General features: G+C 29.8%; 1 protein-coding gene across 1 annotated transcript in view; it reads left to right on the forward strand.

Moving 5' to 3' along the window:
- The first annotated feature begins 10,767 nt into the window (after window positions 1-10,767).
- LOC106687009 (serine/threonine-protein kinase Nek8) overlaps window positions 10,768-11,703 on the forward strand; it is a 15,054-nt gene continuing 14,118 nt past the window's right edge. The window contains exon 1 of the mRNA XM_014430646.2: window positions 10,768-10,853. Coding sequence (XP_014286132.1) covers window positions 10,843-10,853 — 11 coding nt within the window. The 5' untranslated portion in view covers window positions 10,768-10,842. The remainder of the gene's footprint in view (window positions 10,854-11,703) is intronic.

Consider the following 11,703-nt stretch of genomic DNA (forward strand, 5'->3'; position numbering starts at 1 on the left):
AAAAAAAAAAAGAGCAGGCATTCTCCAAAATATTCAGTCCGGTAGTTGGAACTCATGAAAATTCCATCGAGTCGTGATTCTGTGGGTATATATTTCCAGCTGAACTGAATTCCAGATTCCTGGAACATGGTAGGGGAGCTATTGATACTGCTAACGGTGTTTTAGCCCGCGGGCACAACCGAAGTCTTTATGCCAACGGACCAATGTCAGCAGAAAGAATTATAACCAGCCGCATTCGGTAAGTCCTCGCATAATTCAGAGCCTGTAAACGGCGACATGTTTATTTTACACAATCTAATGTTTTCATGTAATGTTGATATACTTCTCTATTGAATAGAGATTTATTCAAGAACACGTTTAACGTTAAAATCGATTAAAAACTAGAGTAAGAAGCTTACAAAATGTTGGAGTATCTCAAATACCATTAAAATATTAACCAGATCAGGTTTCATAATCATCATCAATAAAGAAATATTTTAGTTAGTACACATATAAATATATATTCCTCATGATTGACATATTTCGCAATATTAGATTAATGATTTATTATAATGATATGTACACAGAGAATATTTGGATGAAATTTGTGTGTGTTAATATTTCACAATCTTAAGTTTTAAGTAAAGTCCATATCATATAAATGGTATAACTAAATTAAATTTCTGAATTTATATGAACTAAATGTTTTTATAATTTATTTAAGGTTGATTTTGTTTAAATGTTCAATTTTTTTTTGTGAAGTCCTACTCTTTAAATAATACACTAAAATCTTTAAATAAAATTAAGTTGAAAATAGAAATTCTTCCAAACTGTATTAAATCCAATGCCATATATATATTTTGTAATATTTTAAAATTTAGAGAAATATATTTTTTTAATTTCTAGGTATTTTGGAAGGCATAAGAGAGATGTGCCCATCCACCTCTTAGCGTGGTGTAAATTTCAGTTATTAGACTAAGAGGTCTCTTATCAGCCTTATTCATAGGTTTATTAAAGTATTAACTTATTAATCTGTCATATAAACGTTTGTGATGTATTTAACAATATATAATAAATAATATTTCTATAAAAGTAAAACTTTTAAACATAGTAACGACTGAGGAACTTCTAAAGAAACTACGGTTTGGAAAAGAAACTTGGAGTTTTGAACAACTTTATTCACTAAAGACTTTGATAGTGCTTTGAAAACCACAGTTTTGATCCTGACGAAGTCCATACAAATATTTAATAATACTAGAGTTTAACTTAATTTTTTTTTGTCTTTTTGGAAATAATATTTCCCTGAAATTATTCACACATCTTAATTGGATTAACAACTGGAGAATCGGATGAGAAAACTGTTTCCATTAGGCATAAGGGGGGAGAAGGACAAACTGGGCTTGGAAGGGGGGAATGAAGGAGAGTAGAAACAAATAAGAGCATATGTTAAATTTCAATCATTAAAAATGTATAATAAGAACATATATTTGAAATGCAGTAAAGAATAAAATTATAGTTCAAACAAATATAAAAAAAAAATTAAAAATATTAATTTAATTTAAAAGTTTTGGTTGAAATATAATGATTAGTAAACACCATAAAGCCCTTAGAAAAAACAAAACAAATAAGATATCCGTTGAAACAAAAAACGTTAAAATTAATTTAATTCAATTTTAGTTATCATATCCTTCAATAGATAGACATTGAATTGTAGTAAAAATAAATTTAATAAATTATCAAACAAATATGCTGAGGTAATTAATTTATTGTTCCAATATAATATTATTATAAATATTAAATTGTTTCACTTCTAGCTTTAACTATAGTCAAATTGAAAAAAAATCATATATGGGATAGTTAAAATAGGCTTATTGTTATATTATGTCATGTCAAAAATATATTTATAATTAAACATTTTTTTTTAATAATTTAATAATAATTTTTTGCTTATTAATATCAATTATAATTAGAACTATAGCTAAATAGGTTTAGAATGACATAATTTTAAAAGCTAGAAATATTACTTTAATGAGGTGTAGATAGTTGAGCGTAGATTAATGATTGGAGAAGTTTGTCGGGGGGTGCGGTCAGCAAAGAACAACATAAATAAACAAAACCATATTTATTTATTTTATGCCGACGTTTCGACCTGAGTTTCAGGTCTTCGTCAGGGGTTATGGCGTAGAAGGTAGGCCTGCAACTGGGCATCCCTGAGTTGCATCTACTGAAACTCAGGTCGAAACGTCGGCATAAAATAAATAAATATGGTTTTGTTTATTTATGTTGTTCTTTGCTGACCGCACCCCCCGACAAACGTCTCCAATCATAATATTACTTAATTTGAATTTTTAAATGATAACTAATCCTAAATATAATTTGAAAAAAATAAATATAAAACTATAAATTTAATTACCACTAATAATCAAGTTTGCTAATCAGCATATTTAATTTATCAGAGGTAACTAAATTAGGTACTTCCAGAAAATTAAATTAAATATTAGGTATCCTAAAGTAATTTTATTGTAAATGCTTATTTTAATGTATATGACTGGATATTATTATGCTTATCATAATAATATCAGATAAATTAGTTATACCTCATTTAATTAATGTTTCATTCTATATTCTAAAATTTTTTAAATACTAATTAAAAATTAGTACATTCGTTTGTTAAAATTCAAGAAAAAATATAACAGAACAGGAAGGTAACAATGGTTAATGGAAGTGACAGGACAATTAGTCAGTACATTCAAAGCAATGACAAGATGAAGTCTAGATCCTAAGCTCTGGAGTCCACCTCTCTTGTGGCCCAAAGCCCGAGGCACTAACCCCCACAATTCGGACACAATGCTCTCCTCATCTGGTTCAGGCGTGAATAAACCTCCTAGTTCATTTGTTATCTAAGCCTCTGCAGCTGTTTAACCATTGGACCACTGACATAAATATTTAGTTCACTTATTTAAAAAGTTCGGAGCATACCTCACTCTCTGTTGAAAGAGAATATAAGTGTTTTAGGTGCTTTACATATATTAAAATTCTAAGAAATTTAAGAAATACCAGAAACTAAATTCTGCATAGACATCTCTATATTTTTCCCCCTTCTTTTTGGTTAATATTATGAATTAATTATTAAATAAATCAAAAATTCGTATCCATTTTCGTCTCAACAGTTTATTTTTCACCAGTCCAACGTTTCGGCCATTCTAGCCATCCTCAAGGACATCTTCAATATATTTCTTCCTCACATTAATTTAAAGTTTCTTTTACAGGCTTACCTAAACCATTTCAGGTTATATGGTAGTGTATTAATTGTGGATAATCTTATATAAGAAAAATTTAATATTAATGATTTTAAATTTTTAAAAAATAGGCTTTTAACTTATAATAAAGGAAATGACCTGGGCAGAATAGCCTGCAAAAGAAACTTTAAATTAATGTGAGGAAGAAATATATTGAAGATGTCCTTGAGGATGGCTAGAATGGCCGAAACGTTGGACTGGTGAAAAATAGTGTTGAGACAAAAATGGATACGAATTTTTAATTTATTTAATAAATAATTACCTTATCTCAAGAAATTGAAATAGTTATGAATTAAGTTAGGATTAGCGGATAATATTTTACCACGTATTTATTAATTATTTCACTACGTTTCGGCTTGTTAAGACATGTTTATGCAAGAACTCACGATTATTCTACTACAATACATAACAAATGCCATTAATTAGATTTTTAGTGATATAAGACAAACCCAAAAATGCATATAATGTCATTTTAATGCATGAATCTATCTAAAAATTGCTATCAGTCCTGCTTTCTCAAACTAAACATTATTTAAAACAAAAAAACGTTAAAATTTATTAAATTGGATAATAAAAAATGAAATAATGTTATAAAAGGTAATTCTTCCCGGCCGGACGCCCAGGAAACGACGGTCTTATATCAGTTTTGAAATATTTGCTTAAAACAGGAAGAGGAGTTTTAACATCATTAAATTTAAAAAGAGCCTGAAATTGAAAAACAGCATGAAACCCTTCACTCGCGCCCTCTGTGGGAACCTTACTAATTTGACTTTTCAAATAGACAATTATAGTGAGTAGGTTGGTCAATGCAGGACATGCCACAATCTCACAAGAATTATAAAAAAAATGCAATCCTTCCCGGCCGGTCACGCCCCACTAAGACTCCCAAGGAGGGTCCTATATTAGTATTAAAATATTTGCTTAAAACAGGAAGAGGAGACTTGCCTAACTATTAAAATTAATTACTATTATTTATATTACTATTTTTTATTAATGTATATGATTACAGTCCCAAGTTAAGACGTTTAGAAACAGAGTATATTTAGTGAAAATGATTTTGAAGTGTTAAACCATTGTTTATTGTGCTATCTGTTGGCTGGATAAAGAAGAATGTTATTATTTATTAAATAAATATAATTAAAATATAATTTTGGTTATGATATATCTCAATAGGTAATCATTGAATCGCAATAAAAAGAAATTCATGTTAAGGCAATTAATTTATTGTTTCAATTAATTAGAAACTATTTCTTGAACAATGCATTATATATTTTTTTAAAAATTATTTTACTTTTAACTTAAGCGGTGTTGCAAACATTAAATTGAATAAAATGAAGATGCATGGGAAGGGTAAACCAGGCTTATTGTTATTGTATCTTATATCCCAAATAACTTTTTATATTAAATGAAATTAATTTTTGTTTTTATTAATTTTGTATCAAAACATAGCAATATGTAAATGGTTAATAATACTATATTCGTATACATAAACAGTATTTCCTTACATTTTATCTTACAGGCCTAATGCTTCATGATTGTAGTGGTCCAGATTTTTAAACATATATATACTCAATATATAGCCCATCCTTCTTATGTCTGGCTAATAAGTGTTAATGAGCTCAATTATATACTTTATCGTTATATTGTTACAATTCAAAGTTATTGTACCTAATTATTAGTTTAGGTTATACAAAGTTAATTACTATTATTTATATTAATATTTATTGTTAATATTTATAAATGCAGCGACGAAAATTGAGATGTTTAGAAACAGAGTTGACTGTCCCACAATTTAATGAAAATTTATTTTTAAGTGTTAAAGTATTGTGTATCATGCCATTTTTTCTTTTGGCTGAATAAAGAATGGTATTAATTCCGAATCCATTGAGGAGATATTGGCAGTTTAAAATATTGGATTAATGTCTTTGATCTGAAATTGTCAGTGAAAACAGTGGCTTCATATTCTCTGTTACTGCTATCTGCAATGTAAGGAATGTATTTCAAAACTGATCTTATAGCAGTTTGACAAAAATTATATTAAATTTTTTTAAGCTGTTTATTTGAAATCAGAGCTGGATAATTTGGCTCAGTATAGTTCACAACGTATAAATAAGGGAAGAAATAATATGGTCTTATAAAGCATAATAGTATTATTGTTATTTATATTTTAGAATAACTAAAAAAAAAATTCTTTGTTTTAGAATTATTTGTTAGCTCTTTTATTAAAAATAATGTATATCAAATAACAAGCAAGTGCATTTATACTTAATTAATTAGTAAGTAAATTGAAACCATGTAATTTCAACTAGATTGCTTGATATAGGCAGAACTATAAGGTTTCCTGGAAGCAGTTTCAATCAAATGATTCCGTTTTAATTTCATATGAATAATTTATTTTTTATAACCAATAACATATCCATTCCATAATTGAAAGTATATTAAAATATTGCAATTATGATTCAATTGACCACCAAGAACCAAATACTATTTATAAAGAGCAGATCATGCTAAAAAAGTTAATTAATCAAGCAAAGGTATGCATAGCTGTAAGCTTTAATGAAGTTTGAATCTGTAGTTTTTATACCGTAAGTTAGGTGTGCTTAAGATCAGACAAATTTCAACAGTTTCGTTAATTTTAGCGGGAAACGCTAGTTCTATTTTACTTGCTAAATTACTAAATTAGTTCACGCTTACCAGAGTTCCTATTCTAGAATATCAAAAGAGTTCAAAAATTATGATTTCTACAGTACTGCCCGAATGAGCAAAAGAGGAAAACTAACTAAAAATATCTTCGTGTTTGCACGTTAATTAATGATTCAATAGCAATCAAGCAATGTTTGCAATAGGTAATTACTGCCTCTAACCCTGTTACAAATGAAATTTGTCAAATACTCAGCAACTCTCTTTTGGTTTATTTCTCTGTTGGCCAACTTCACTGTTAAAGGGTAAATAATTAGGTGGTTACAGTTGACCGTAGATTCAATATGAAGGTGCGATCAGTAATGATACACAAATAAGTGAAAATTATTTTTTATTTATCGAAAAATCGAAATATTGGAATTTCGACCAACTGGAGTAAGGCATCAAGTAATTTTGATGAATTTAGCTAGATGAAAGTCTTCATCTTGAAACTCTTTTCTAACTTTTCGTTTTTTATGGTATAATTTATCCCAGAGTCAAACTAAGAAAAACAGCTACGAAGAAAAAACATATTTTTTCTCAACATTACTCAGAACGTTTTTATGGTATTTTATGTAGAGAATAAATAAATTATTATAAAAAATAAATTGGATGTTTTATTAAGTTCAGATTCACTTCACTAAGCGACAAGATAAAATGCATCTTCCAGAACATTGAAGGTGCTCATAAAAATTAATGTGAGTATTAAACTTTTTATTTTAAAAAATATTTCATTTTTAAACGATATACCTTAACGTTAAGCAATCCGTCATGGAGTCTCTACACAACAATCAATCAAACAAACACAACAATCATCAGTATAGTTGGCAAGAGACCACATGGGAGGCCAAAAACTAGATAAATAGACAGTAGCAACAAAAATGGGAAAGATCTGCATGCAACAAATTGGAAAGCAGTAACTAACACAAGACAGTCAGGCCTGGAGTTGGCTGGTTTGGGCGCCAAAAGATCTACAAGGTCTGTAGAGCCAACCGAAAAATAAGCAAAAACTAAATTTTTTTTTATTATTATTTTTTTTAAGGCAATCCACGTCGAAGGTGATGTTTGCCTACTTATCTACAGATGACCAACCTATTTTAACCATACTTGGGGGCCAAGTTTTTCATTTTGTGGGACCGTCACTTAAGGAAAAAAGTCAACGTCCCAGGCCGGATTCGAACCGGCAGCGCCCGCAGACCTTAGAATGATAGACTTGTGCCTAACTCCTGAGCTACGGTGCGGCCCATACTAAATATTAAAAAAAAATTGGAAGATTGTTAGTTGAACGTATGTGTTGATTACGGGAAGATGGTCCGGGTAGCGGAAAAAATGATACCAAAATAGTATGGCGACTATTTTGTATGCATGTATGCATAATGGGGCGAAACGTTGGTTATTAAAAAAGAAATAGTTTTTTCTGCCATTTTCGTATGCTTTTTTGATTGCCTCTGTATGTCTACAATTAAATAAATTTAGGATTATTTTATTTATTTTTTTTTTTAAGCAAAGGTAATGTTTTCTAGTTTAGAGGATTATAGTATGCTAATGAAGCTCATGACTTTATAATTTAAAAATATATAACTAATATTGATAAAATGTAATTTAGTGTAATTCAATCGGCACAACAATAAACTGGTACGCTAAATTAAGTTGTTTCGAATAATTATTCCTTTATGTACATTATTGAATTCTCTCTCGATTGTTAATTGATAATGAGACAAATTGGCGTAAAGTTTGTCGTCGGCCTTATCCTATAATTATAGCCCTTTATTATTGGAAGGTTCGTTAAAGTTGGCCTGCCATTGGGCAGTCTGCTTCTATTAATCCTACTCCTTCACTACTTCCAACATCAATTATAAATATGTGTTTGATAATCAAATGGTGTAGGATTATGGTTCATTTTCAATCAAAAACATGAATAAGTTAAATATTTTCCAGGTTGAAAACACATTTTCGGAAATAACAGTAGCTATATACATGCATTGGGAGCGCGGTGGCACCATGTTATGGCACGATACTGTTAACTCTAACACCAATTAATTATACTATTAATTAATAATACTAATAAAATTAAATACTAGTTATACTAATAATATATGATAAATAAAAGTATAATTAATTATAATGTACTATTAACTTGGGTTCGAATCCGATCGGGAAGAAAATTGTTTTCTGTTACACTGTAGCCGTGAGCCAAACCTGTGGGTTCTTAGGCCCTCCTGGGGTTTACCCAGCCTCATAAATTAGGTACCAATAATTCAGTAAAAATCGGGGGTGATCCTGGCCAAATCACCTCCTTGCACAGCCGTTGGTCCAATAACAGTGCTTCCTTATAAACTACTGACCCTTCATGGGTTGTAGCGGTAGTAAGAGCTTACTGTTCCAAATGTAACCTATCTAGCCCGAAACAGATATCAATTCTTCCATTATAAACTTCCTAAACATCAAAATCCTCTAGTTTCTAATCTTGCTTCTTCTATCACTGACAAATCTACGAGGCGCCTGAAAAGATGGCCTCGAGACCTTCTAGTAGAGAAATATCATTAGAGTGCTACAAATGGGTAGTTTCTCTACATGCCTTATCACTCCATTTTGATTTTACATTAAATTTGCTTGATGTATTTTAATGTAAATACATTTTAAATAGCAATAAAGATTTTTTTTAAAAATAAATAAATGGTTAAAAGCAGGGTGTAAATTATTATATACAGGGTAAATTATTATATACAGGGTGTAAACTGTTATATTTTTGTATTTCTGCTATATTTTGCAAAAGAAAAATGTTAAAATTCAGGAACGAGAAATAATATTAAAGTACTATTATAAAAACTGTTGAGTTCGTAAACTATCATTTCTATGGCTTTTTTGGAAAATTATTACAACATCAGTGACTAAGGAAGTTGTGTCCTGGTCCCAGAACACCAGATTTTTTCTTTTTTGTTTTAGCAGGACCGTATGCATATGTTATCAGTTGGGATGTGAAGATCAGTATGTACACTTATCTTGATACTAAGTTGTTTTCTATTGTTTTAAAAGATTGGAAGTTTGTTATGTAACTTATATATATAAATTTGTTATATAGGGTGTTTTTTTAAGCCCGATAGAACTTGAAATTGTAAAAAATAACACAAAAAATTAAATTGTAATCAAAAAATTTTTTTTATTCGAAAGATCAATACGTGACATTAACATTTGAAAATGATTTCGGGCATATGGGCACCGCGGCTGTTCTTGACGAAGCGCATTCTGGACGTCCAATTTTGGGCCACTTTTTCGAGCACTGCTGGCCGTATGTCACGAATAACACGAACAATGCTGGCCTCCAAGGCGTCAATTGTTGCTGGTTTATCAGCATAATCCAGTGACTTCACGTAGCCCCACAGGAAATAATCGAGAGGTGTCAAATCGCACGACCATATGCGGCAATTTTGCTTATTAACAAACCCGTTAAGCCAAAAATGCGCCTCATCGCTGAACACAATTTTACAGAATGCGCTTCGTCAAGAACAGCCGCGGTGCCCATATGCCCGAAATCATTTTCAAATGTTAATGTCACGTATTGATCTTTCGAATAAAAAAAAAATTTTGATTACAATTTAATTTTTTGTGTTATTTTTTACAATTTCAAGTTCTATCGGCCTTAAAAAAAAAACCCTTATTATAAGTCCCTACAAATATATTGTCGGACCCTCCCGCAGCCAATTCTAAGCCCACCCCATGGCCCATTGAACGCAGGTTAGGAACCATTGTTGTAACGAAAGCTCATGAATGACAGACTTCAAATTCTTTCCTCTATAGGTAGACAATCTTGACTGATCATTAGCGATATAATCACTTCAACAATAAAGCGTCCACCAGGGGCACAAGTAAAGTTGTAATAAGTGAATGGTGTGATAGTTGTAAGTTGTATGTCAAGTATTGGGAGTATGTAAAATATTGTATTTAGTACTATTTTGATGAGTATAACAGGACCACCGCGCCGTATATCATGGTTAATTCTGCCTAATTTATGATTAGGCCAATCCGTTCTTCGTGTAATGTCTTGTTCAGTCCTTTGTGTTCCATAGCATGTAAGCTGGAGACATAGAGAGTTGTCGTAGAACATCAGAGATTGTTTAATCCATTAATCAAATTGAATATTTAATCAAAGGCGCTTTCAAACAGAGAGAGAAAGAGATTAGTTAAATAGTACACACCGAAGTACGCGCATATCTCTTCTATGGGTGTGGTGTGAGTATACATAATAGAACTGGTACAAAGTTGGGTAAGCTTTCAGATAAAAAAATATAAATCAAGTAATAAAAAAAGCTACTACAAAAACGTAAAATAAAATTCGTACAAAGAATGTTGATCACATGCATGCATATCAAAGTTAAGGAATTCAAAATTGGGGAAGTAAGTCAATGTAAGTCCATAATATTAGAACTTTTAAACTTTTATATTAAACGTTTTATTTTTTATATTATATGGATATTATCCATAACATCTAGTATTGTTTTATTCTTGGTCAGTTTTATTATGTTTATTATTTTAACTGGCCACAACGCTTTTCTTTAAACTCTTTAAGAGTTAGGTTTAATCAGGAAAGACAATAACAAGAAACATCGGTACGTATCATGGTTTTGATACATAGACACAGCTATATACATAAAATTCAAGAGTATAATCATATTATATATTCAGGAAATAATAATTAAAAGACATAATAGAAATATATTGAAGGGCAGAGAGATAAGACTGTGGTATTCTGGGCACGACTGCTAGATGTTTGCAAGCATCTTAATACCTACAGCAAACACAAACAGTAGGAAGCAAATACCCAGAGGCACTACCTCGCTCCCGAATTCTCTTTCTTCTGCCCAAGTTTTTCTAACAGTATAAAACTATGGAAAAGGGGTAAGTGATACTGCCATCTTTTATCAAAGATATGATCAGCCTAGCCATTTAAAAAAATATATAATGTTTATAAGGACAAAGGTTATATTTTATATTAGGTTATAAGGAGTATAGCAAAGAATAAAGAACAGCTAACAATCGTTTATTAAATATTCCAATCTATTAGCACAAAGACTAATTTTTACTAATCTGAGATTTGAAGCTATTTAATTTTATGAAATATCGGATACAATTTATTGAATAGATGAGAAAATTTGACGGTTTGATGAAAATAAATATGATTTCATTATTATCGGTTATGTTACATTTTTTAAAGTATATTGCAAATTAAAGAAAATGTGACACACAATAATAATGGGGAGAACTAGAAGAGGGGAAAAGAGTATGCAAGAGAAAACATTTTTTTATAAAGAGCAGAGTGTGAGGTTTTGTTAAAATTGCAAATTGTAAAATAGTGATTGCCCGATGGTGAAAAACTTTTTTTTTATAAAATTGAAAATATTTAAGATTAAACTATTAGATAAATAAACGTAATAAATAATAGAATAGAACTACAGTTTAGGATCAAATTTAAACAATAAAAAAATAATAAAAAAAGAAGTGAATTTTTCATTTAATATTTTTATTTCTACTAAAATAATGTTGTGCATGTAGGGATAGTAAAATTTTTATAAAGTTTACTGATAACATACACAAAATAAAATAAACAAGCGAAAATTTAAAATAAAGCATGCCTAATAAGTTTTAATAACATAAAAATACAACTTCAAATCTTGTGATCATTATCTCTCTTTTTTTCTTCTTTCTTTATTTAAGTAATTTACTCTCAGACAAAAGATATATATATATA

This window comes from Halyomorpha halys, unplaced genomic scaffold (genome assembly GCF_000696795.3).
Source record: "Halyomorpha halys isolate HHAL.00 unplaced genomic scaffold, Hhal_1.1 Scaffold906.1, whole genome shotgun sequence".
Taxonomy (NCBI): Eukaryota; Metazoa; Arthropoda; class Insecta; order Hemiptera; family Pentatomidae; genus Halyomorpha; species Halyomorpha halys.